Here is a 25,822-nt window from a genome sequence, read left to right as displayed (position 1 = left end):
TGAGGGATGTGTTATATGTATTTGCAAATAAATAATTCGGATGCATTAATTAGCATAAATGAATGATTATGAAAGCAGGAGGTACAGCCCCGGCTGGGGGTTCTGCACAGTCATTTTTGATGTGAGGGATCTTTAGCTACGGCTTACCGGGAAGGTGGCAGCTGCTGGGACTTCCCAGATGCCGTCTCCCCTTGAAACCAGCCTCCTGCCAGGGTAGGGAATTACCAGCAGTCCTAACGCTTGGGAGGGAAAAGGTTTCACCCCCTTACCAGGCGCAGCCCTAGGCCGGGCGGAGAGCAATCCCTGGGACGTGCACGGCCCAGAGCGGTGGCTGGAGGTCCAAACTCCTGCGTGCCCCCACCTCTCCTCCCCAAACACAGTTCACCGCATGCAGATGATCTGGCTGTGAGCCCACCCCGTCCCCCACCAGCTCTCCACCATGAGAGTTCCATCAGCCACCATCATCTCCACCATCATCTCCACCATCATCTCCACCATCATCTCCACCATCACCTCCACCATCACCTCCACCATCAGTCATCAACCACCTCTCAGCCGGACTTGGTGGAGGGAAAGATGTGTAATTATAAATTTAGATGTGGCTTCATTAGAGCCATCTGCTAGATATCAATGGTCCCCACCAGGGCAGGTCTCCTAACAGCACGTGCTATCTTTATCTGTTTTCATCGCTTACTCTGATCTCTTCCAAACAACCCCAGCAGCAGGAGCCTTTATCCCAAAAAACCAAGCTGCTGGGCATAAAGCAGGCAGCAAACCCCCCCGTGGCGTGCGATTATCCCATTATTTTGGTGAGATGTGCTTCCTCCCCTTCCCTAGGCTGTGCCGCTCTGCCCCGGGACTCACAGAAAACAGAATTATTTGCCTTGGGTCTCAGTGCTGCTGTGCCCCCCTGCCCTCAGGGGACCTCTCCGCTCAGCATCTCAGAATTAATAGGATTTACCTAACTGCCAGCAAAACCTGTTATAGGATTTACAAATTAAGGGTTGTTTGGGTTTTTTTGTAGAACAAAAATGCAAAATAATGATCAGCCCCACTTACATGAGCGGAGCCGGGGAGGGGAGCTCCTGCCGGTCCCGCTGCCGCCGGCGGCTCTGGCTCCTCGGATGCAGCGTTCCGTGGTGCCACGCGATCCACCTCTTCAGAAATAAACTCGTCGTTCAAGAAAACACTCAGCACTGGCAGAAAAATGACTTTGGAGGAAGGGGAGTTTATTCCTGCCCCTTTATGCTGCTCTTCGAAGATACAACTTGACTTTACTCGTGTGAACGTTGCCACGCGTGGCCCAGCAAAGGGCAGAGCTGCTGCGACGCCGGCCGCTGCCGTGGGATCTCCCCAGCGTTCCTGGGCAGCGAGAGGGTTATGGAGCAAAACTCCCTCTGCTCTCCCAGGCTGGGGTGAGCTTGTGGTTTTGCTTTGAAAGAATTTGGTGTAATTTGGCCGTTGGTCAGCCTGGGTTTGTGGGTCTCCCGGGAGAAAGCAGCCGTGGCTGGGGAACTGGCCGTGCACCGAGCATCCCGCCGGGACAGACCCCCACGCCTCTGCTGCGGGGGGGGGGGGGGGGGGGGGGGGGGTCGTATAGGCTACGGGCAGTTACCGCACGCTGTTTTTCAGCAGATAACTTGCATCAATTTGCGTAGGCGGCAGCCCTGCGCTGACAGGAAGGAAGATCAAGCAAGACCCACTGCGCATGAAGAGGCGAGGAGCAAACTGAAAGAGAGAAAAAGCCACCGGGCGGCTGGGGAAGGTGGGCTGAATTCCCCCAAGTGCTGCCCCGAGCATCGCCCTGGCTGCCAGGTCCCATCGCCTCCGCGAGTTCCCCAGGGCAGTTCCCTAACTGGAAGGGCTTCCATTTTCTACCTTGAACTTGAGCATCCAGGCGAGGAGGAAGGAAATCTCTGGGGATAAAGGGCTGAGCGAGAGCACGGAAGGGCTGCATCCTCCTGCCGCCACGAAGATGCCCTCTCTGCTCTCCTGCTCCCGTGCAGACCTGGGGGAGGCGGCATGAGACCAAGGTAAGGTTTCGGTGGGGCTGGTTTTGCTTTGGAGGGAGACGGGGAGACGGCGCTCGGCCCTCACCTGTGGGGATGAGCTGCTGCAGACCTCTTGCTGCAACGGCCACGTGAAATGGAGTCGCTGGGCCAACACGTGGCAGAGCCAGGAGCTGTTGGGCAGAGGTCCTTGGGACGGGCAGGATGTGACCAACTGCCAGCAGCGCCCGGCAGAGCAGGCTGGCACGGCACGGCCACCGGTGCTGGCAGGAGCAGGTGCGGTGGTGCACGGTGCTGAGCCCCGAGCGATGGAGACACGTGGGGGACCTGGTGGGGGACCTGGCACTTGTCACAAATTCTGTCCCCTTGCCTGCTGCTGCCTGCCCAGATGTGAAGGCAGCCGGGCTGCCCTGCCTGCGCGAAGCCTCTCGGCCATGTGTTTGCCTCTGTGTTGATGTCATTTACTGAATTAATTCCACTTAAAAACCATAAAAAAAAAAAAATCCCCGATATGTACTGCAAATCGAAAAATATGAGATTAGTGACACACTCGCCCGTGGCATGGTGCAAAATTGCACCAAAGAGCGAGGCAGGGGCCTGGGCCGGTCGGCAGTGTGACACCGATGGACCTTGAAACCCAGAGCTGCACCCCCGTGTCCCCCTTTGGGGAAGGGGCTCAGCACGCCTTCCCGGAGCTCCCCCCGAGGGAACAGCAACACTGAGGTCTCCAAAGCTGCGGCTGGCACCTTCTTCAGCCCTTTTCACTGCAGGGGATCCCCCAGCCCTGCGTAGCACCCAGGGGCGCAGGGAGCAGGTGACGGAGCTCAGCAGGGGCCATGGTGCTGTGCACCCCGGTGCCCACCCGGGCAGGGAGCCTGAGGCGCTGCATAAGTGCATTACGCTTCATCCTGCTGGTATTTAAGCACTCTAAGGTCATTATATATATGGATTCTATAGACATGGGAGTGCTGGGGACAGCTGGGACACCGGCTGGGTGCTGTCACCCACTGAGACGTCACCAGCGCCCGGGGTTTGGCCGCAGCGTGGAAGTGTCACCCGAGGCCAGATGCGTGCGGATCAGGGCAGCCCGGGCAGAGCTCGGCACAAAGGATGCCCACGTTGCACCAAAGTTTCTTTCTTGAGAGCTGGCGGACGCTTTTCGTGATGCTCTGCGACCCCAGAAACCGGGGCTGACCACGAGCATCAGACCCCGGCGGGGTGTCGGGGTGGGTACCGCAGCCATCGGCATCCCTGCATCCATCCGTTGGTGACGGAGGCAGGCTGGCAGCAGCTCCGTCCCAAGTTTTCACGTTGGTGAGATCCGACAGGCGAGAAGGGCAGAAACCGTTTGCGGGGAGAGGCTCTGCTTTTCAATCAGCTCCGTGCACGTCCGTGGTGAAGCGTCCCGGGGCCACCATCAGCTCAGTGAATGCATCGCTCTTCATTTCACAGCTTGTGAGGCGTAGCAGTACCGCGAGAGAGACCTCCTCTCTGAAATTAGCTTCATTTTTAGCTGCTTGGAGTTACCCGTAGATTGATCTTTGCTTTTTCCTGGCGAGATTTGGCGTTAGGACTGCTGGTGTTCAGCCCGGGGGTCCTTCGTGGCTCCTTGCCTCCACAACTCGCTGTTTAACTCCTGCTGTGTCTGGGCCCTGTTATTCCCGCTGGGGTTTTGCAAAAAAACCCCAACAAATTGGTAGGGGTTAGATTTGGCATGGGGGGGTCACTCTGTATTTGCAGTAAATTTTGCTAGCATTAAATCCAGACCAAAATAAATAAGATTGTGTCTGAAAGTCACGTGCAAACTTGGATAAGTGAATTACCTGCAAATCTGCAAGTTTCATAATTGGGTGTAATGCAGAAAATGCTTCATAACTTTGCTTAATTAACGCAAATTAATCATGTGAAATCTTTTTGGTTCTGCCAAAAGGTGGCAGCCTGCATCCTGGCTTCAGGATCTGCTCAGCTGAGGGGGAACCGCTGGAGACCTTGGCTTGGCAAAGGTTTCCGTGTGCCGGCATCGGTTCGGGCTGGATCTGTAGCAGGAGAAATAAAATCAAGCTCCACCGGCACGTTAGTAGAGGAGCTGGAGGAAACCCAGCGAGCCAGGAAGTGGTGGGAAGGTCTCGCGGGGCTGGTTTCTCTCCGTTCCCATGTCTGGGGGAGGGAGAGCAGCGGTGAGCTGGGTGCTGTGCTGCCGGGGTTTGAGCTGCACCCAGACGCGTCGCCCCAGGCTGGAGAGCTTTGAGCGACCGGCTGCACTGCAAACCCCGCGGTGGTGGGGTGGGGAGAAGGCAACGTCTGGGCTGAGGGTCTCTGGGGGTTTGGGGGCACGGAGTGGTGCTGGAGCGGGCATTCCTCTGCTCCTTCAGGCGCTGGTTAACGATGCAATTATTAGTTCCTGTAAAAAGCTTCAAACGTACCTAAACACTGCAGATCAGCCCGTTTCCTGATGTTTTCCATACGTGGGTCCCTGCAGCCATCCAGGAGCTCTTGCTCAGCACTTCGGTGCCCGTCTAGACCAGGCACAGCCCTGTCCCCATCCCGCCGCAGCAGGTGGGGTCCCCCAGGCTCTGCCGGCTCGAAAGCCCTGCCCGAGGTTCCCTGATGCTGCTGGTGAATCTGCCCACCAGCCCCCGTGGGGTGACAACCACAGATTTCCCACTGCTGAGCGTCGCAGCCCAACACAGTCCCGGTGCTGCTGGTGGCTGCTGCAACAGCTCCTGGTGCGGGATGGGCCCGAGTCCTCAGCAGATTCCCAAAGCACAGGGTGATGGATCTGTCTGGGGGAGGGTTGGTGGCTGCCATATGAAGACCAAAGCCACCTCCTGGCACGACGATCGGAGAGGTCGGGTAGAGCGTAGAGGCAGTAGATAGCTGTTGTCTCCAGCCACCTTCGTGCTGTGACCACCTCAGGACTGTCCCTTCATCTCGGATCCCCTGGCAAGCTGCTTTCGGTCCACGTTGGACTTTCAGGAGCAAAAGGGCACGCACGTAATTAGAGTCAGAGATGAGCAGAAGATGCTACCTCTAGGTCCATGTTTTCTGGTGTTGATGCAAGGATCTTGGAACAGGGCACGCACAGTGAGAAACACAGCGGCTGTTTGGCAGAGAGTTGTCTCTACATGTGGTCAGGGACCTTCCAGCACAGTGGTTGTGTCTCCCAGGCACTGATGGGTTTTGGGCATGGACCCTCTGCTAACAGACATGGTGGGACATGGGACTGGAGCTGCTAGAAGAACACATCAGCGTTAACTGGACATCCTCAGGTGGGAGGATTTTCCCCTAGGCCGGGCTCTTGAACCACACCAGGCAAAAAAAAAAAGCATTAATGCCAAATTCTTACCAACAAAATCCCCCGTTTCCCTCCCTGGGGCTTGCAGACGTCATTCATCAGTTCTGGGCAGCCTCCAACCCTCCAGCTTCTTATCCCGGTTTGCCTGGGGATGCGGGCAGCAAGGTAGGGCAGATGATACAAAACCATCGCCGGATCGCTGCTTCTCCGAGCGCACATCCCTACGTGGTTTCCAGCAGCGCGATCGCATTTGGAAGTAGCACCAGAGGACACCATCAAATAATCTCTGCTGTTAGAGCGGGTTTCCCCCATCAAAGGGCTTTTTCTTGCCAGCCGCGTTTCAGAGGAAGGGCTGCGGGGAACAGCGCTGTGAGCAGCAAAACCCCCTTGCGTGTTGACCGTGTTCTCGGTTGCACGGCAAAGATGAGAGACCTGGGGACTGCTGCCTGCAAAGACTTAATTGAACTTTCCAGGCCAGTTAGAGACAAGAAGACATCAAAGGATGAAAATTTTGCTGTGAATTGCTCACTGAGCTCCTTTAATTTATGGTATCTTAATTGACCAGGCCACTGCCTGGGGGGTGAAGAGCAAGACGAGCTGCTGACGCAGCCCTGCAGCTCCCTGTACGGAGAAAAGGGCTTTGCTGTGGGATCACCATCACCATCAGGAGGAGCGTGGACCTCTGCCATCTCTGAAACCAGGGAGTCAGAACTGGGCAGCCCAGGAAGAGCGAAAGGACTTGGGTTTCCCTCCTGGAGGGAAAGGTTGTGGGTTCAGACCCAGCTATAACCCCCACCCCTACAAGGGCTTGTCCAAGTCACGCGTGAAACCATCTGGGCAGGTGGGGATGTGCTGGTGCTTTGTCACCCGGTGCCTCTCGGACACTTACCCCACTCCGTAGGATGTGCTGCGAAGGGGTCTTGATGAGAAACCCAGCCTGCGGGGTCTGTGAGGGACTCGGCTCTGGGAGATGCTGTGCCTGGTCCTCCCTCCTGCAGCCTGGCCACCATCCACACGCCGGGCTGCTGCTGGTGGCTGAGCCCTTGCGTCTTCTGGGGGGAGCAATAAACCTCAGCATGAGAAAAGTCTGCAAAGGAGATGTTCCAAGCACCTTAACCTTGCACCATGGACCTAACCATTGCCCAGAAACTACCACGTTTCACCGGTCAGGCTACATTTGTGCTTTCTCCCTGGAAGAGGTTGGGTTTGACCAAAGAAAGCAAGCATTATCTGCTGGGGAGGCTACACCGAAGACCTCACAGTGACGACATCCCACTCGAGAGTGGGTTTGGGCAAAGGCAATGCTGCCTGTGGGCAGGGACCTCCTGGCAGTGCCTCTGACCGGCACGCATGGGAGTGATTGCATGGATCTAGAGCATCCTGTAGACCAGGTGGAGGTGAGGAAAGGATACCGTGCCGGAAGACAGGCCAGGGCACCGAGACACCGTGTTTGCATCATTGCCATGATCAGACAGCCCCTGGGGCTGAGAAGGTCCCACCTGGACATGGCCAGCTCCTGGAGATGACCTATGGTGGAGAGGCCATAGCACAGTGCCATCTGCTAACATAGGTGAAGCTGGGGGCACTCTCAGGTGTGGAGGTATTTCCCTCTCCTCCTCTGCTCAAAAAACAATTGGACTCAGTGAGCAGATACACATCTCAAAAATAAAACACCAAACCCTCAGCGTGGCTTGGCAGCAGCCGAGGGGGAGGGAGCAGGTATGCTCCTTCTCCAGGCGATGATTCACCGGTGCTGCTGAAAGTGGAGCATCTACAGAGCTCTGCAACAGGATGTGGTGATGGCCACGCTCAGCAAGCCCTGACGGAGGCTGTGGACGGTGGCGAGGTGGGTTGGAAACCAAAACGGGCCCTTTGTCGCTCTGCCTGCTGCCCCACAACTTCCTTCACAACACAGAGAAGGGAGACGCATGGGTGGTTCACAGCTCTGCTCTCCCTCTGGTGACAGCGGTGGCTCTCAGGCACTCGCTGGGTGGCCCATGGATGGCACGGGGGCATCGTCAGGGCAATTAATGCAATCACTCTGCCTGAGAAAGGCTCAGGCATAATGGTGGTGGTGAAGATACCATGTTTGTGGCACACGAGGTCTGGGCAAAGATGCTGCAGCGTGATGGTCCTGGTTCTGCCCCTGCCAGGTCCCCAGTGCCAGGGACTCTGGTCTTAGTCAAAAGCTGATGAGTGGACCTTTGGCTCAACCACACTCAGCACCATGTTAGCTCAAGGTGGGCTCCCTCCCACGCTGCTCCTGACGCTTCTCCTCTTCTTCCACCAGGAACATGGATAAAGGCTGAGGAACCTCAACCGATGCTGTGAGCTGGCTGGGGGGGGACGCAGGGTGGTCCATGGGACGGCCGTGCTGCTGCCAACACAGCGCTCCTCACCCAGGCATTGCCCATGTCACAGGAGGCCTCTGATGGAAGGTGAGTGGTGGTGGGCAGCCAGACATCCAGCGTCTTGGTGGAGTTTCGGATTCAAAAACAGGACAAGATGGGGCACAAAGGCACGAGGGCTGGCAGCAGTTCCTAGTCCAAGGGCTTGGGGACCTCTGTGCTGGCACAGGGGAAACAGCTGTCTGCGAAGATAAATGATCTTGCTCAGGCTTTTATCTCTGCGCGGGCTTGGTTTCCAGGAGGCAATGTCATTTCATGATTGCGTTCTTAGGTTTCTTTGACTCCAATTTTGATAGCCGCTGCCTTGACCGACTAGCTCCTACCAAAACAGCCTGCCATGACTTTGGGATGGCATCATCTCAAGGAGGACTTTGGCAGGTCACTCTGGAGGGCCCTAGTTTACCCCCTGCTACCTTCAGACTCAGACAGGGTGCTCCACTACTGCCTTTCCCCATCATCCCTGAGCAACGTGCCCAGGGCTTGTCCAAGACCCAATTCTCCTGCTCTCCTCTCCCGCAGAGGCTTGGATCAATCGCTACCGCAAGCAGCTGGTGAGGTCCATCTCACCACAGTTCCTGGAGGAGATCATCTGCTACCTGCGGAGGTTGGACCTCCTGACGGCAGAGGAAGCCAGCCGGGTGCAGGAGGCGAGCTCCCTGCCCGAGCAGGTGAGGGCAGTGGTGGACGTCCTGGCTGGCAAGGGCACCTACGCCTCCCAGTCCCTGCAGACATTCATCGAGACCACCAATTCCCAGCTCTACCTCCACATCACTGTCTATGGTAGGCAGTCCGCTTTGGAACCAACGCGGGGCGTCTGCACACATGTCCTTGCTGTGGGCACTTGCTGGAGCATCCCAAGATGTGCACAGAGCTGGGCAATGTTGGCAGCTCTGATGGGAGTGTCCGTGGAAGGGATGGTGCCACCTCCAGGGTCTCCACTGGGGAAGGACACAGGGGGTGACAAGGGCTGTGTGACAGGTCTGAAGGACCTTCCTCCAGGCCCCTTGCTGCTCTCAGCACACCTCTCTGGGCAGTCAGAGGAGTCTTTAATGTCCTCAATGTCCAGATCACACCAGTCAGTCCCAACAGCTGGGGTGGGAACAGGGGAGCAGCATGAGAAGAAGGGCTGGGCATCCCTGACCCCATCTGTTGCTGGCTCCTCCAACTTCAGGCTCTCCTTGCAACTCTCTTGTCAGGAGAGGTTTCCTTGGTTTCCTTTCTGAGTGGATGGCTCCAACCTTGGTTGGTGTCTGCTCTGGACCTCTTACAGCATCATCCCCTGCTAGTCCAGCCTTTGCTGGAGGGTTTAAATATGCTGTGCTAGGGGCCTTTGTATCTGAGCCCAGTGAGCAGGACAGGTCCAGAGATGGTCACTAGGTTGAGCCAAGAGTTCAACTCATCAGACAAGTCCATGGCAATGAGGCAGGACTGGAGGTCAAGCTGGGAAGTCAATCCAGAGGTCAGAATCAGGTCCAGCAAGGTCAACCAGGGTCACAGTCCAGTGGTTACCAGGCAAGTGCAGAGTGACGAGGTCCAAGATCAAGGTCCGGATCAACAAGGTCCATAGCAGGCACAGGTGCACTGGCACTGTAGACAAGCGCTCCTACAACATAGCTCAGGCAGGGACTGAAGGCCCAGGGCTGAGCTTAAATGGGCAGCTGGACTGATGGGTGAGGCTGGTCAGGGCTGTTTAATATTAGTGCCCTCAGTACCCTGGCAGATACCTTCCTACCCCAACGTAAGGGCTCGGTGCGGTTTCCCCTCTGCATAGGTATGGCAGCGTCTCTCATTTGCATTTGTGGTTACCATCCTCCTCCTCCTCCTCACCCTCCTGTTTCACTTCTCTCTGTGCAGAACCCATGGTGCAGAAGCACCTGGAGAGCCTCCAAAGCTACTATGGGAATGGCTTGGAGACGGGTGCCCTCCAGCGACTCACGAACTTGCTGATGGTGGAAGGCTTGTCCGATATCCAGCAGAAGGAGCATGACATCCTGCAGATTGAAGCCACCAAAGGCCTACGAAATGTATCCAAGAGCATCCCTCTGGAGAAGCTCTTCTTGCCTCTCTCCAAGGTCAGCATCCCACCTCGGATCTCCGTCACGGTTGGAGTGGCCGGGATTGGCAAAAGCACGCTGGTGAAGCTGTTTGTCTACACCTGGGCAAAGGGGGAGATCAACAGGGACATCATCTTTGTGCTGCCCCTCACCTTCCGGGAGCTCAACACCTACGAGAAGCTCTCTGCCGAGAGGCTCATCCGCTCGGCATTCCCTCACATCACCGAGCCCAACTGCATCTCGGCAGGAGCTGCCAGGACCCTGCTGATCCTCGATGGCTTGGATGAGTTCAAAACTCCTTTGGATTTTTCCAACACAGTAGTATGCACCGATCCCAAAAAGGAGATCCAAGTGGACAACCTGATCACCAACATTATACGTGGCAACCTGCTGCAGGAGGCTTCTGTCTGGGTCACGTCACGGCCAACAGCAGCCAGCCAAATCCCCGGCGGGCTTGTTGACCGGATGACTGAAATACGAGGTTTCGGAGCTGCAGAGATGAAGGACTTCTTGGACCAGATGTTCCTTGACAACAGAGACCTATCCGGCCAAGTCCTGCATCACATCAGGGCTAACAGGTCGTTACACGTCATGTGCACCGTTCCTGGCTTTTGCTGGATTTCTGGCTCCTCGATCGGTTATTACCTAAAAAATAGCACCGATCAATCCCAAGAAACGACCGCTGTCCCTAGGACCCTATCAGAAATCTACTCCTATTATTTTAAAATGGCTCTGAGCAGCGACTGGCCAGAAAAGTCGAGAGAAACACTCAGGATCGAGCAAGTGGTCAACAACAGCAAGAAGATAGTGGGCAGCCTGGGCAGGCTGGCCTTCTATGGGCTGCTCAAAAAGAAATACGTGTTTTACGAGCAGGACATGAAGGTGTATGGCATCGACCTTTCCTTGCTGCAGAGCAGCTTGTGCAGTAGACTCCTACTCAAAGAAGAGATGCAATCCTTCACAGCCTACTACTTCTCCCACTTAACCATACAGGAGTTTCTGGCAGCTATTTATTATTACACGGCTGCGAAGCGGGCAATATTCGACCTCTTCACGGAGAGCGGGATGTCCTGGCCCAAGTTGGGTTTCCTCAACCACTTCAAGAGCGCTGTTCAGAGATCGCTGCAGGCAGAGGACGGGCAGCTGGACATCTTTGTGCGTTTTCTCTCTGGGCTCCTCTCCCCACAGGTGAACAAGCTGCTCTCTGGGTGGTTGCTGGTGAAGGATGAGAACAACAGTTTCAGGAGCCAAGCGATCAGCTTCCTCCAGGGCTGCCTGAACACCGACTACGTCATCTCCTCGCGGACAGTGAACACGATGCACTGCCTGTACGAAATTCAGCACATGGAGATCGCTAAGACTGTGGAAGAAGCAATGAAGAACGAGAGCTTGGCTGGGATGCTCACCCCCGTGAACTGCTCTGCCCTGGCTTATCTCCTGCAGGTCTCCGACATCTGCATGGAGGAGACAAACCTCTCCAACTGCCTCACCTACAACGTCTGTAAGAGCCTGCTCTCCCAGCTCCTTTTCTGCCACAACCTCAGGTGAGTCCCGGTGGGATTGCACTGGGAGAAGTAAGTGGGGACGCTGGACTGTGACTCAAAATCCCAAGTGTTGATGGAAGACGTGGGCCCACCAACATTGTCCATTAGCAGAGAGCTGCCCTGGGGATGGCAGCGGGTCAGCTTTGCTTCTGCACTTGAGTTTTTCCACTTGTGAAGGGCAGATGTCAGGGGAGGGCTGTGTTCCCATCCAGTCCTCGGTTGTTCTTCTCCACTCTTTGTTCTCCGAAACACTTGCTTTTGCTCTTTCCTTGTATCTTCTCCAGGCTGGACAATAACCAGTTTAAGGACAACGTGATGGAGCTTCTGGGCAGCGTGCTGAGTGCGAAGGACTGCCAGATCCGGAGGCTCAGGTAGGACCTGGCCCAGGGCAGAGGGGCTGTTCCTGGGGATGCAGAGCGGAGCTGGGGGCACCTCAGGAACCAGGGTGAGGGTCGTCCAGGTGCCCGGTGCCAAGGACAACCCCACACGATCTCCTGCACCCAGGCATGGTGACCTTACCTCCTGTGTCCTCGTGGTGGCCATCTGTCTCACCCAGCCTTCCTGGGACTGCTGCCTCCTTGCTGTTCCTAAAAATTTGGGCAGAAATCCATGGGTTATCCCAACAAACTGCTTCCCAAGGTCACAGCTGTTTGCTGGACACCTAAGGCTCCGCTCGGAGCATCTGATGTATGGAGGGGATGGGCCCCCGACCCCGGCGCAGGGAGATGCCAGGCCCCAGACAGACACGTCCTCACTTCCCCACCTCCCTGCCCTTCTTCATGGCTGTGTGTAGAGTCCCCCGTGCTGTGATCTGAGCTCCCTTTTCACAACACAAATGAATTTTAAGTCTAGAAACTCCCCTTCCACCCTGTCCTTGCAGTCCCCTGCCTGGTGTCCACCCCAGGAGAGCAGACCTCGGAGCACCCACCGCTTTGCACGCTTGTACCGTGAACCAAATGCTCCCCACAGTTTCCTCTGCTCACCCCTCTGCTCACCAGCTGCATCCCGGGACGTGCCAGAGGCTGCGAAACCCTCTTTCTCTCCCTGAGAAACATCTGATTTTTCTTTTTTCTGGGCAGCTTGGCAGAAAATCAGATCAGCAACAAGGGAGCCAAAGCGCTGGCCAGGTCCCTGCTGGTGAACAGGAGCCTGACGGCACTGGAGTAAGTGTTTCGCCCGTTCCAGCTCCTGCCACGCAGGTGTTCCCGGCTGGGAACCATTCCCATGGCTGCAGCGGGGCCGGATCCCACCTGGCCTGGCCGAGCTGGGGGGGGGTGTCCAGCCCCCGAAGCCACCACCGCTCCAGAGGTGAACGTAACTCTTGGGAGCTGCCAGCCTGATGTCCCAGCTCAGCAGTGCCTGAGGTTGTGGCACCTGGAGGCATTTGGCTTAAACCGGGCACGTCCCACTCTGGCTTTGCTAACCTTGGCTTTTCTGCCCGTCTCGCCCCAGCCTGCGGAGCAACTCCATCGGCCCCACCGGAGCAAAAGCACTGGCTGATGCGCTGAAAAAAAATCAAGTCCTGCTTTCCCTGAAGTAAGTCTCAACTTCTCCAGCACCTCTGGGAGCAGATCCCCGGGACAAGCCCCCTCCAGCCCTCTCCTGTCCCATCAAGGCTTTCCCCACCTTGAGGGCCAGCAGGTGGGGAGACCGTGGGCACAGCCCGGTTCGGTTGTGCCGGGCAGCGGGCACAAGTGCTGCCGGCAGAGACCCAGTGACCGGGGTGGCCCCAGGCCAGAGACGTTGGGACTCTTCTGCCTCTCAGCTTCAGGGGCTGGGGTCCAGGTCCATCCCTCGCACAGGAGCTCACAAGGTGCTCGTGCATGGGAGCAGACTCCTCCCATGGGAGATGAGGAAGAGCCCTGGGCAGGGATGGTTGGGGGCCAGACACCCTTCTCATGCCAAGGACAAGGGCATGAGCTTTGCTCCTCTCTCCTTGCAGCCTGCAGCACAACACCATCAAGGAGGACGGTGCCACCTTCCTGGCCGAGGCCCTGCTGACCAACCAGAGGCTGACGACCCTGCAGTGAGTGACCAGGACCTGCTGTCCCCTCTCCTGGCCACCCAGCAGCCTGAGGTGCCACCGATGGGGCTGTGGCACCAGATATTCACAGGTGCCTTCCTCACCTTTGCAGCCTGCAGAAGAACGGGATTGGAGCCCACGGAGCGAGGAAAATAGCGGAGGCGCTGAAGCAGAACCGCAGCCTGAAGGAGCTGATGTAAGAGCAGCATGAGGCGGAGGGACGGCGACGCCAGCGCCACGTCTCCCGGGGTCTGCGGGCAGGAGCGATGGGCAGGGGGATGGGCTGCGCGACGCAGGCAGGATGGATGCTGCTAGCTTTGCCCGAGGGGCGTTAAAATACATGAAAGCCATTTCAGCTCAAACCCAACGTACAAAAAGAGGCGTACGCGGGTTGGAAAGGAGACCGCAGCAAGTCCATACTCATTGCTGGAGCAGAGCAAACCTCCGGCGTGCGCGGGGTGGGAGCGCGCCGCTGCGCAGGCAGAGGTGTTCCACCCCAGGGTGCTGAGGGGGGACGAGACCCCCGGGGTTGCTCCCAGGACCCCAAGGCGCAACGGGTCCTGCGGCATCAATCCTGCCTGCCCAGACGAATCCTTTGCTGGAACGTCAAAGCCGGTTGTAGCGCAGCTGCCCGTAACGCCTGCTCTTCCTCTTGTGTCTCAGGCTCTCCAGCAACTCGGTAGGAGACAACGGCTCGGTTGCCTTGGCTGAAGCTCTGAGGGTGAACCACAGTCTGCAAAGCCTCGAGTAAGTCCTCCCTCCACGCCTGCTCTCCTCCTTGCCCAACAGAGCCCAGCCCAGCCTCCTCACTCCAGCAACACGTCCCACCGCTCAGAGCCCCTCGTACCGCCCCAGATGCTCCCCACGTCTCTCCCACCCCACGTTCCCTGGAGGAGCACGGGGCTGTGGGTGCTCCGTGCGAGGCTGGGGCATCGTGCAGCAGCCCCAGGCAATGCCGGCAGCAGCTGGGCTGGCCCTGCCTTCTCCAAGGGAGCACTGCAGGAGTTAATCCTCAACTCAGATGATGATTTTTTTTCTGCTTTTGGAGAATTCTAGTAGCTTTAGGTCATCTTTCTCTGAAATATGATGGGAATTGACGAACGGGGAAGGTAATGGGCTGGGGCCTGGCAGAGTCAAGGTGGGATGGTGTGACTATCATCCCCATTGGGAATGGCAGCCAGAGGGGACCGCTCCTCCCACCCGCCCGGAGCGGAGGGCTGATGGCTCCTGGGGACAAGGTGCTGTGCCCTGGATCTGTCACTGGCTCCCCCACAAGGACCCAAAGATGGCAGGAACCTCATCCCCAGCTGAGCTGGCAGCCGTGGTGACGGCCGGCCACAGACAGGGCTGCCCCAAAGTGCCGGCAAACCCCGTCACCTCTGCCCAGTGGGGCCGGTGCTGCCGTGGGGAGCAGGAGATGCTGATCCTGGCCTGGCTGCTCCCGAAGTCGGTCCTTTAGCCTCAGCTCCCCCATTCCCGTGGCTGGGAGATGCCTATTTCTCAGTGAAACGGGCACTTTTCACCCCAAACATAACCCCGCAGCCTACCTGCGATGTTAAGACTGGCCCGTCCTCACGCCTTCCCCCATGTGTTTCAGTCTCCAGAGCAACTCCATCAGCAGCACCGGGGTCACTGCGCTGACAGCGGCTCTCTGCTCCAACAAGGGACTCATCAACCTCAAGTAAGTGACAGTCTCTCTGGCCACCCTGGCCAAAAGCTGCTGCCGGGACACGGGATGCGAGAACTTTCCCTTGTTTGCTGGGTTGTTTCCACAAGTGCTCTGGGATGCTGAAAGCAGCCTCCGTCCCTCCTCTGGCTGCGAGCACCTGCTCTCCGTCGTTAGCTTTCTCCCCTTAGGACGGTATCGGTTCAGCCCTGTCTGGCAATGAAACGATGGCAGCAGGGATGGGAGGCTGGGAAAGAGCCCCGTCGGCATCGGCGGGTGCTCACAGGTGTAGGATGCGCAGGGAACGGAGGTGCAGGGAATGGGGATGAAGATGCTGATGGGGACGCGAGTCAGACTGCCCGTTGCAATAGATGGTCTCAGCCCTGGAGCAGGGGGTGAGGGGGGCTGTGCGGCACCCCTGCCTCGGCTGCTCCTCCCCAGCCCCACGTCTTTCCCCAGCCTGCGGGAGAACTCCATCAGCAAGGAGGGGGGCCCCGCCATCGCCCGCGCCCTGCGGACCAACAACACCCTCAGGAAGCTGGAGTAAGTGCCACGGGCCCCAGGAGGGCACCCATGCTGCTGCGCGGTGTCGCTGGGGGCGTCTCAAACCCTGCGTGCGTGACTCGGCTCCTCTGTCCCCTGCCTCTAGCTTAGCGGCGAACCTGCTGTACGACGAAGGCGGCAAGGCCATCGCTTTAGCGATGAAAGAGAACCGGGCGCTCGCGTCCCTCCAGTGAGTTTCCCCTCGGACCTGGCTTGGTTTGAAGCCCCTTGCGTGACCGTGGGGCAGGGACACTGCTCCTGGGCCTCAGCCCTCCGGCTGCGAGAGCGGCTTCCCTGGGACGTCCCTCCGTGGGACGCGTGCTGTGCTGTCCCGGATGGACCCACGGGCTCTTGCACGTGGGTCACCTCCCGGTCCTGGGCTTCACCCCCCCATTTTCTCCTCTTTGCAGCCTGCAGTGGAATTTCATCCAGGCAAAAGCTGCCACGGCCCTGGCACAAGCACTACAGTCCAACGGCAGCCTGGCCAGCCTCGAGTAAGTGGGGACACAGGTGGGCAGGTCCTGGGCAGCGTCTTCCTACTGGGACCTGCCCAAGGACCCTCCCTTCATGCTGCTCTAGGGGAGGTGGCATTGCCTGATGCCTCCTCCATGCGCTCCGGTCCATCCCATGTCCCCACCGCCTGTCCCTGGCTGGGGACGCTGCAGGCGCATGGTGGCCCAGGGACTCCCCAAGCCATTTGGGAAAGCTCGGCGGCACACTGTGCCCTCTGCTCGCTGCCCGTCTCCCTGCGCCCGGGTGCGTGGGCCATCGGCAGACGCAGCACTTGTGTGTCTTAGCTTGCAGGAGAACGCCATCGGAGACGAAGGAATGGCCGCCCTCTCTGCCGCGCTGAAGGTCAACACAACCCTGGCAGATCTCCAGTGAGTATTCAGGCTGCGGCAGAGCCCTGGCATCGCAGCCTGTCTAATTAGCTTGTCTAATTAGCACACCACAGCCACCTCACGGTGTCCTTGTTCTCTCACAGCCTGCAGGTAGCTTCAGTTGGCGCAGCTGGTGCCCAAGCCCTGGCAGAAGCCTTGATGGTCAACAAGAGCCTGAAGATCCTGGAGTAAGTGCTCAGTGGGGCCACCGAGTCCCCATGGCTGCGACACCACTCCCCAGGGGTGAGACCCTGGTCCTTAGCTCAGCACCACTTCCACCCCCACATCGTGTCCTACCAGACCTGGCTTGCCTGTGTCTTGACTCGCTGGCATGGGGACACCTCTCCCACCTCCTCCTCTCGCCCACGGTGAGCGCAGGGCCGTCCCGGGCTGTCCTTCCTCACCGCCTGCCTTTCCTCACAGCTTGCGGGGAAACTCCATCGGTGTGGCAGGGGCCAAGGCGATGGCCAACGCGCTGAAGGTGAACCGCAGCCTCCGCCGGCTCAAGTAAGTACCCTGCTCCCTGGGGTGACCCAGAAAGAGCCTACCCAGACCTTCCTGGAGGGAGCAGTGAGGGGACAGCCAGGCCAGCGGGCCAAACCCTGAGCTGGTGGCTTTTCCCAATGCCCGTGCCGTGCTTTCCCTTCCTGGTGGCCACATCTCCCTGGCTGGTGCTTTCTGACCATCCTGTCTCCCGCAGCTTGCAGGAAAACTCCCTGGGCATGGACGGAGCCATCTGCATCGCCACCGCTCTGAAGGGCAACCATGGCCTCACCTACGTGAAGTAAGTGGCTGCTGAGGTGGACAGTAAGGCAGGGATGGGGGAGACCACGGGAACCACCGACGGACCTTCCCCACCAGTGCCACTGCCCGCTCCCGGCTGCCCTACGGGGACCTCCCCAATGGGGCAGGGGGCAAGGGGACCCTGTGCTCCTCCCAGCGTGACAGCCACCATCCCTGCGCAGCTCCAGACCCCACGGCTTCTCTCTGGGGATGATGAACCACCACCCCAAAAGCCAAATACTCTCCAAAATATCACAGGGATGGGCTGGCTCAGCCCCTCCAGCTCCCCAAGGGCTTTCTCCAGCCTCTCACCTGGCTGCCCCTGGGGTCTCAAACCCAGAGTCCCCTGAGGTCCCAGCAAGAGCTCTTGGATGGCGTGGGGAGGGTGCAGATGATGCTGGTGCAAAGCTGGGGAACATCTCTCGTACCCACCAAGGATCCTGCTCTGCCTCATGTCCAAGCCTGAACTCCTCTTCTCATTCCTCCCAGCCTGCAGGGAAACCGCATCGGCCAGTCGGGAGCCAAGATGATCTCAGACGCTATCCGGACAAACTCACCCGACTGCATCGTGGACGTGTGAGGGTGCCTGGCTGCAGCGAGGCGGTGGCCCGGTGCGTCCCTTCGGCCAGCGTGCCTCTGCAGGGAGCTGCTCGGCCCTTTGCCCTCCACCTCAGGGAGGAGACCTGGGGCCAGGAGAGCTCCCGAGCTCCCCGGCACAGCCCAGGAGGACCTGGGGCCTCTGGATCAGTGGTGCAGGAGGGTCAAGACTCACTAGTGGTGAAAGCTGGGGGATGTGCGACCACGTCCCTGCTCATCCAGGCCCTAGGAGAACTTCAAGGAATCGGTGATGTGCAAAGAGGAGGGAGGAGAGGGCAGATCCCACACACCAGCCCTTCTGGCTTTCCTGGCTGACCTACCTGCTGGTGGCAGCGACCCCCTCCTGTGATCTCCAGGGGTTACAGCACTGCGCTCAGACCCTGCCCCAGACTGGGATTGTCCTAACTGCCCTGGAGCTCTGCTCTTGTCCCAGCACGAGTCGCCACGGGCAAACGCTGCAGCACCCCAGCACCAGCTCTTCTCCATCTGGTTCTGGCAGGGATCCCGGGAGAAACACGGGCAGGATTGACAGCAGCCCCTTCTCACCTGGCTACATACAGCCTGGTCCTGCAGGTTCCCCTCAACATCCCAGAGAGACGAGAGGTTTTTTCCATCTCCTTGCTCGGATGAGAGCAGTGCTTTGGACCAGGGCAGGGTCCTCGGCAGCGAGGGCAACCTGGGTGTTTGCCATGCCCCCAGTAACAGGTTGGTGTTGGCCGAGTGCGACTGAAGTGTTTGTTAGTGCTGTTCCCTGTCAAAGCCTCTCAGAAGAGCCAGGCATCCCAAGGCGGAGGTGGAACCATCTGGAAAGACCCTGGGAAATGAAGAGCCCTCGGGCTAAGGGGAGGAGTGGGAGGGTGTTCCTAAGAGGAACAGCACTGTGTAAGGATGGGCAATGACCGGGACACGCGTCTAGGTGCTACGCCGGGACTGTCTTATCATGGAGCCCTACCTCCTGAGTACAGGCTGGACTTCTGGGGTCTCCTGCTGTTGTCATCGGTGACAAGCTGTGTGACCTTGGGAAGCGCCTTCCCCACATCCCAGCTGCAGGCAGGGTCCTCCCCTGGCAGGTCCCCTTTAGGGCGGGCGGCTGCTGCAAGCAGAGGTGCCAGGCGATGTCCTCGCGTGCGTGGCAGAGACCCAGCGACTCTCCAGAACGTGCTGGGATTGCAGGTGGACCAGTAGCCAAACCGTGCAACCCCCCCCAGAGCCCCCTGGGGCCACTGCCCCCTCTCCACCCCAGCCAGAGCCCACCCTGAGCCATGCTGCTCTGCAGTCCGGGCAGAAGTGACTGCTTCAGGGACCGCTGTGGGCTGACCCTGGAGAAACGCCAGGCTGAGCTGTGCGATATATACATCCTTGGAAATAAATTGGTTCCTAGCCAAGAAGATGCCTTGCATTGCCTTCCTCTCTTGGTGGTGGATCGTTACATGCGACATTCAGGGTGCACTGTGCTCCACACCCTGTACTGGTGTGACGAGAGGGCTCACGGCTTTTCAGCACACTCTCCAACAGGATACAGTGATGCCAAATGATTTAAGTCCTACCTCTTTCACCGGTTTTTCAGAGCAGACTGAGGATCGGGTCTAGCTCTGCCCAAAGCCTAACCCTGAGCTGAAACGTTACCTGAAACGTTACCTGAAACACCAATGGAGAGCGCGATCCACGAGATACAAGAAGCTGCAATGCAAAGCATGGCTCCCTAAAACCTGGCCAAAGGCTAGGTGGCAGTGCTGCCTGAAGAGGCTCCGGTTCTGTGCACACAAGGTATTAAGTCAGCTTTCCATTTCAGCCTAAAATACAGGAAATAACATAGAAAACTGTAACTCTGAAACTGCAGCCCAGACTTGGAGACTGGGCCCAATCTCATGGGAAATATGGGTCAGATATATCTCAGCACACAGGCAGGACAAGAACAAGTTCCCTGAGTAACATGGAAAAACCTTTTTTGGAACAAGTCCTAAAATCAGGATGTTCTCATCCCTTCACTTTATCCCCCCCAGTTCTCCCAATTCACTTTACAGCGTGCAAGGAAGCGTCCTGTCAGCCAGTTCAGCTCAAGCCTGTAGGACTGGGCGCATTTCAGCACATCGCAGCACCCACATACGTCCCGTGACTACACAAAAACTGCGCTGTATTTACCTGTCAACGTGATATTTCAAGCTCTGAGCTCTGCCTTGGGTGTGAAGGTTTCACCCTTGGGGCCAGAGACACGGAGAGATGAAAAAACTCTTGGTTTTTCAAGCAACTCACGTGTATTCCTTCCTTCAGCACAATAATACAGGGGTTGGACCTGACTCTCAACTTCAGACGCGGAGGGAAAGCAAAGTACTTTGCTGATGTACAAAAAGGGAAGGGCAGGAGAACAGCCTGGGCTCTCGTCTGCCCTGACGAACGCACACCAAAATGAACTCTTCTAATCAGGCACTGATTTCTGCTCCCCTGGAGACAAATTGTGATGCTAAAGCAGAGATAGAAGAAAAGAGGCAACACACTTGACAAACTCCAGCTTTTGCGGTCACCTGAATACACCTTCACTGATGGCATCAGTATAACTTGCCAAACAAAAGCCCAACTTTTGGCCCATTTGAGTGCTTAAATCTAAGTCCACCTCAGAAGTACCAGGATAATTAAAGGGCTAATTTCACACAGATTTACTCTCTCGCATGGTTGCTCTCAGAACACTCAAGCACAGCCCACTGTGCCTGAAGTTTTAGAGTAATTCCCACTGACACAGCTGAAATACTGAGAGATGCTGCACTGAAGGTGATATTTGAGGATCCCTTCACTTGTTTCCCACTCCCTTAGTGTTGCTCTTTGTGGAGGCAAGCCCTTGATTAAGTAAAGGATACGTTTAGGGTAAATAGATTTAAAGCAGATTTAAAATCAATTTAAGTGTGTTCCCAAAGCAGCTTTTCATCCAGTTTTATTAAGCCCAAAAAATCTGTTTGGACGTAATAAAATGCAGGGAAATCAAGCACACGATGCTCACTGGAGTGCGACTTTTGGCACTGCAGTGCATGAGGGCCAGTTCTAATGCAATTATGGAAATAACCGCACTCCACATTACTGTGATTCTCATTACGGATAAACTGCTCATGCTTTGAGAGTCACAAGACTGGCAATCCAAGTTTAATTTTCAAGTTTAATGAACATTATTTACCGACTCCCGAATTCATGCTGACAAGCGCTTTTCAAATGGCAGGATATTAGCTCCCGGCCTGCATGCTCTCCAAAGTTTGTATTTCCAGATGCCTCCTGGTCCTGCTACTAAACGGTCAGAAGTCATTATCGCTTTCCTCTAGTGGCTCTGGCTTCCTTGCTCGGTGACTGGATTTACTCGGGGAGATTTCCATGCTGTCGTCTTCCATATCATCCTCCTCCTCATCTTCATCTTCATCCAGGTCAATCTCACTATCCCCCGAGTCCTCCTGCAGGAAAGCAAACACAGTTCATGACCATTTCAGCTCTCAGATGGCAAGGCATCTTTACCAGCTCAAAAGCGGCTTCCTCCCCTGCACTCTGTGCAATCACACGCCGGGAGCTATGGGGAAGGCTGTTTGTCCGGACTGCTATGGATCCAGATTTGGACTTGCTCTGGGGAGCAGCAGCAGATTCTACAAGAGGTTTTGTTCCAGCTCAGGCTGCTGTGCTGCTGGCCTTCCAAACTAGTGAAAAGCCAGAGCTCAGCTGCCTCTGGGAGCTAATGGCCCACATGGCTTTCACCAGCAGCTCCCCGCTTTCCTAGACAGTGGCTGCTCCATTCCATTTATTGCAAAACTCCTTCCCCGCTTCACGGGGCTGACAAAAATGAACTCCCTAGATTCTGCTGAATCTGTGGCATTAAAAGCCTGGCAGCGTGTTTAACTTTAAAGCGATACCTATTGCGAGACCAAAGAATCAAGGTGCAGTTGAAGAAAATCAGCTGGAGGAGAGGAACCCACCTGTGCCTTGGTGATGATCTTGCGTGTGCCTGGCCGTGCCGGGGCAGACCTCCCCTTGCAAAACCAGAGTGGAAAGAACAGGAGAGGCAGAGCAGGAAGAAAAAAAAAAAACAAAAACCACCATACAAGAACATAAAAGAAATCAGAAAGTAACCAGAATGGGAGCAGGGGAGAAGGCAGCAAAGCCAGGTACAGCTCAGGCACCATGTGCCACACCAGCAAGTGACAGAGGCTGGGCATACAGCCGCTGGCTCCTGGGCAGGCTGAAGCCTGCTCTCTTCTCAACTCTATAACCCAACTAACTCTTTGAGGGGTTCAAACCAGCCTCACTAGTTTCCTTCCCTGATCTCGGACACACAGGTGCCTACAAGGGTCCCTAAGCAAGCCTCTCGGCCCTGGGGCCCGCTGAGATGCTGTATATTAAGAGGGCAGAGCCAGGAGACAACTGAAGTAGCTGCAGTTGAGGGCTGTAGGAGGCTGAAGGCCTTGGCTTTCCACACCTGGATATGCTGGGGCTGTGCCAACAGGAGAAAGCTATCGACAGGAAAGTCCAAAGGGAAGAGAAATTGCAGAGGATGACTATCCAAATCTGGCAAGAACATGGTCAAGGACAATCAGGCAGCACCGTGACTAAGGTCACAATATCTTCACCTGCAGCACTGGCACTCCTGACCCTACCCAGAAATAGGTCTGAATGCCAAGGGCATAAATCACTCCCCAGAAGGCAACAAACAGCTTTAACCACATCCAGCCTGGCAGAAACAAACAGCAGAGCATGGTCTGCAAATCCCTTTCTAGAGAAAAGGTGAGGACGGGCAGTCAGAAGGGCAGCTCGTCCCCTCTGGCAAGAGACATAACTCCCTTACCACTATAGTGCCCCAGGTCTCTGCAAGGAACACTAAAGAGCAGTGGTATTTTCTCTCTTCTAGCCCTGCTTGCAGGAGGAATAGTCTGCCCAGAGCTTTGCACGGCCAAGCTACGGTGTCAGACAGCCCCGGCAAATGGCCTTGCTCTGTGGTGGCGGACATCAGGAGTTTCCTACTACGCTTATGTCCGGCAGAGGTGCATTCTCCCATCTACTTCCCTCCCATTTTAAATCCTCTCCTTGGGACCCTGGAGTCGTGCTAGCTCACCACTTCTCCATTAACCTCCGCTTCCTGATCCAAGCCAGCCTGCTCCCCCAGGGTCTGGTGTCTGTAATGGGGTTTTGTGAAGGGATTTCTCAAAAAAAACCCCCACAATTTATTCCCCCCCCCCCCCCCCCCCCCCCCCCCCCGAGTGGCTTAATTTCTATGCCACGAAGGCAGCGAAAGGCAGGGCAGTACTGAGAGAGACGGACAATCCTCCAACAGCACAGGGCTTCTTGCTGGGCCCAGAGAAGATGTCTGAGCTCCTAGTGTGCCCCCCCATCCAGACAGGCAACACTGGGCGAGGTGTCTGCTAGACACTGAGATAGAAAGGGTACATCTACACTAGGAAATTATTAGCCAGCACAGGTTCAAATACAAGTTCACAATCATCATAGTTTTTAAGTGTTTGCACTATTTCCTAGCACACTTTAGGCCTGTGCCAACTAGCACTCTCCAAAACGATATTCCAGCATCACCTGGGGAACGGGACAGCCCCACACTGCTCCTGGTTGGCAGTTTAGATGCAAGCACCTTTTTGGGACGGTGGGGAGAGCTTACTGTACGGATGCAAACCAGATCACAGCAGCTGGCTTCGGATGCCTAACACAGATACAGGCACTTATGAGTGCCCAGAGGCACAGAAAGATTGCCCAGATGCCAAAGGAGTTGCCCAGATGCCAAAGGCTGAGCACAGCAATCAGAACAAGCGCCTGCTGTACAAACCTGTGTGTTCCTGTTTAGCCACTGTCCGCTCACCAGGTCAACCGTAGCCAGATGCAAAGCCAGGACCATGGGATAGCTTTACCTGCAAGGCTGGGATCCCAAGGGGCACAGCTCTCATTCCCGTCCCATCAGCGGGAATACTGATGCTGTGGGTTAGCACAGGCCACTCGGAGGGCTCCAAGGAATCTGATTTTACAGCAATGCAGGCGATTTAGATCCACGCATCTAACTCCTGCTCCATCGCACCAATCCTCTCTTCCCAGCGCTCCGTCCCAACAGCTCAACAAAAGAGCATTCCTGCAGCCTGCGTGCTGCTAGTTCTGCACTACAGGCTGAGGTTAAAGCAGGGAGCAGTGCACAGAGACTCTCAGAGCAAAAGAAAAATAGGAAAATAAGTGTCTATGCAGAGGAGAGAGCAGCCAGCTGGAGGAAAGGAGGGCAAAAGCAGGCCTGCGGCACGAGGATTCAGCAGGTAAAAAGGTGTTTCTCTAGCTGAGGAGAGGGCTGTCATTCTAAAGCACTGTCAGAGAAGCTCTACAGGCACATGGGATGGTTACTTACATCTTCCTCTGTGTCTCCACCTTGCATTGCTCCCACGATCCGTGCGCCAGCTCTTCCTGCAAGAGCAAAGAGAATCACCATAAAGTCTGGCTCATGGTTAACATCAAGAGAGATTGAAAGATGAAGTTCAGGATTTACCTTTTAGAGGACTAATCAAATGGCAGCGAGAGGATGAGATCCCAGTGCACGTAAAGCCACCCCCCTTGCGTAACCTCAGGAGAAGGTCGAAGAGGGAAAGGCTGACAGCAATTCCAATCAGGATGGTACTTCCAAAGCCTTATGCTGGTATGACAGTTGTGACAGGACAAGAGGTAGTTACACATTAAAAAACAGGAAATTCTATCTGAACACGAGAAACCACTTTTTTGTTTTTACTGTGCGGGTGGTCAGACACTGGAACAAGGTTGCCAAGAGAAGTTGTGGAGTCTCCATCCATGGAGATACTAAAAACTCAACTGGATGTGGTCCTGGGTTACCTGCTCTAGCTGATCTTGTTGGGAGTAGAGGGGTTGGGCTAGATGCTCTAGTGACAATAAGGCAGGGAGTGACAGGCCAAGGGGAATGGCCTGAAGCTGCAGGAGGGGAGACTGAGATGAGATCCGAGGAAGAACTTCTTCCCTGTGAGGGTGCTGAGGCCCTGGCACAGGTTGCCCAGAGAAGCTGTGGCTGCCCCTGGCTCCCTGGCAGTGTTCAAGGCCAGGTTGGATGGGGCTTTGGGCAACCTGGGCTAGTGGAGGGTGTCCCTGCCCATGGCAGGGGTGGGACTGGATGGGCTGTGAGGTCCCTTCCAACCCAAACCAGTCTGGGATTGTAGGATCTTGAGAGGTCCCTTCCAACCTAAACAATTCTGTGAACTAGCATATTCCTTCCTCTGGTGCACAGAGAACAAAAATCTGTCTTTCCCATTTGGTAAGCCTTTTGACCTTTAGAGAGCTCACCACGCTCGGATCCTTTCTGATACTGCAGTAGGGATTGACATCTCACAGGACTCCTAGGCAGTGCCAAGGCAAACCTCAAGAATTTCTTGTTGAGAGTTGGACGTGTAAGTCTGAAGAGGCAGGAGGAGACCTCAGGGTTGCAGGGAGTTCGCTGAAAAGGGAGAACACACTTGCGCCTTGCTTTGTTACTTTTGACTATGTAGAGGCCATACAAAATGGGGAAGACACTAGCATAGTCTCCTTTGCTAAAAGGGAGCCCAGAAGGTGTTGGGAATGGGTATAGCAGAGTGGTGACTTGGGAAATTCTGCGTGTGGGCTGACTGGGTGACTCAGCCCTGCTTCCTGCAGCCACCAGAAGTCACTCACCACCACCGGATGCCTATTTATCAGTCCTGCTGTGACCATCGCATTTTGCCATCTGTTTATCTCCTGTCATCACCAGTTTTCTCTACACCAAATATAGATTTTTCCAACCCAGACAAAATCTATTTTATTTTTTTTAGCATGAGAACAAAGCAACTTTAAAATATATCCTGTCAAACCTCTTTTGTACCTCTCAAAGTACAAAAGAAGACCTTTCGTCCGCTTTGCAGACTGATTTGGGTTGGCTGTAGGAAAAAGCTGGCTAACTCAACCAGCAGTCACCAAAATCCCCCTGCTGTGTCAAGGCAGATAACTTAAAGGATCTTACGACTTTAAATAAAAAGCAGTGTCCTCTATCCA

At 56.1% G+C, this 25,822-nt stretch overlaps 2 protein-coding genes across 7 annotated transcripts in view; one reads left to right on the top strand and one right to left on the bottom strand.

Moving 5' to 3' along the window:
- Positions 1-1,730: 1,730 nt before the first annotated feature.
- Positions 1,731-17,829, top strand: NLRC3 (NLR family CARD domain containing 3). Of its 2 annotated transcripts, none has more exons than XM_075767740.1 (19): positions 1,731-2,033; positions 7,595-7,742; positions 8,232-8,380; positions 9,567-11,310; positions 11,595-11,681; positions 12,390-12,473; positions 12,763-12,846; positions 13,253-13,336; positions 13,446-13,529; positions 13,997-14,080; positions 14,931-15,014; positions 15,459-15,542; positions 15,649-15,732; positions 15,953-16,036; positions 16,340-16,423; positions 16,528-16,611; positions 16,847-16,930; positions 17,124-17,207; positions 17,696-17,829. In XM_075767740.1, the coding sequence occupies exons 2-19, from the start codon at positions 7,717-7,719 to the stop codon at positions 17,784-17,786; spliced, it is 3,189 nt and encodes a 1,062-aa protein (XP_075623855.1). In that variant the 5' UTR covers positions 1,731-2,033; positions 7,595-7,716; the 3' UTR covers positions 17,787-17,829. The 2 variants fall into 2 exon arrangements, with proteins under 2 accessions (XP_075623855.1, XP_075623854.1); XM_075767739.1 differs by having other exon boundaries at positions 1,757-2,033; positions 8,232-8,492.
- A 3,099-nt stretch (positions 17,830-20,928) lies between these two features.
- The window catches only part of CLUAP1 (clusterin associated protein 1), a 71,928-nt gene continuing 67,034 nt past the window's right edge, over positions 20,929-25,822 (bottom strand). For 4 of the 5 annotated variants that reach the window (XM_075767734.1, XM_075767735.1, XM_075767736.1 and 1 more), the window contains exons 11-12: positions 24,162-24,217; positions 20,929-21,234 (exon numbers count right to left, since the gene is read on the bottom strand). In XM_075767734.1, the coding sequence (XP_075623849.1) occupies positions 21,082-21,234; positions 24,162-24,217 (209 nt within the window). In that variant the 3' untranslated portion in view covers positions 20,929-21,081. Of the gene's footprint in view, positions 21,235-21,747; positions 21,802-24,161; positions 24,218-25,822 lie in introns of all 5 variants that reach the window. The other variant, XM_075767738.1, reaches the window with a different exon arrangement.

The sequence above is a fragment of the Balearica regulorum genome, chromosome 15 (genome assembly GCF_011004875.1).
Source record: "Balearica regulorum gibbericeps isolate bBalReg1 chromosome 15, bBalReg1.pri, whole genome shotgun sequence".
NCBI classification, from domain to species: domain Eukaryota; kingdom Metazoa; phylum Chordata; class Aves; order Gruiformes; family Gruidae; genus Balearica; species Balearica regulorum.
This window is presented reverse-complemented; position numbering and strand designations above follow the sequence as displayed.

Coding starts and splice junctions, on each gene's coding strand:
- NLRC3 (XM_075767739.1), top strand. Junction 14,081..14,930: donor CACAGTCTGCAAAGCCTCGA/GTAAGTCCTCCC, acceptor CATGTGTTTCAG/TCTCCAGAGCAACTCCATCA. Junction 16,931..17,123: donor CGCAGCCTCCGCCGGCTCAA/GTAAGTACCCTG, acceptor TGTCTCCCGCAG/CTTGCAGGAAAACTCCCTGG.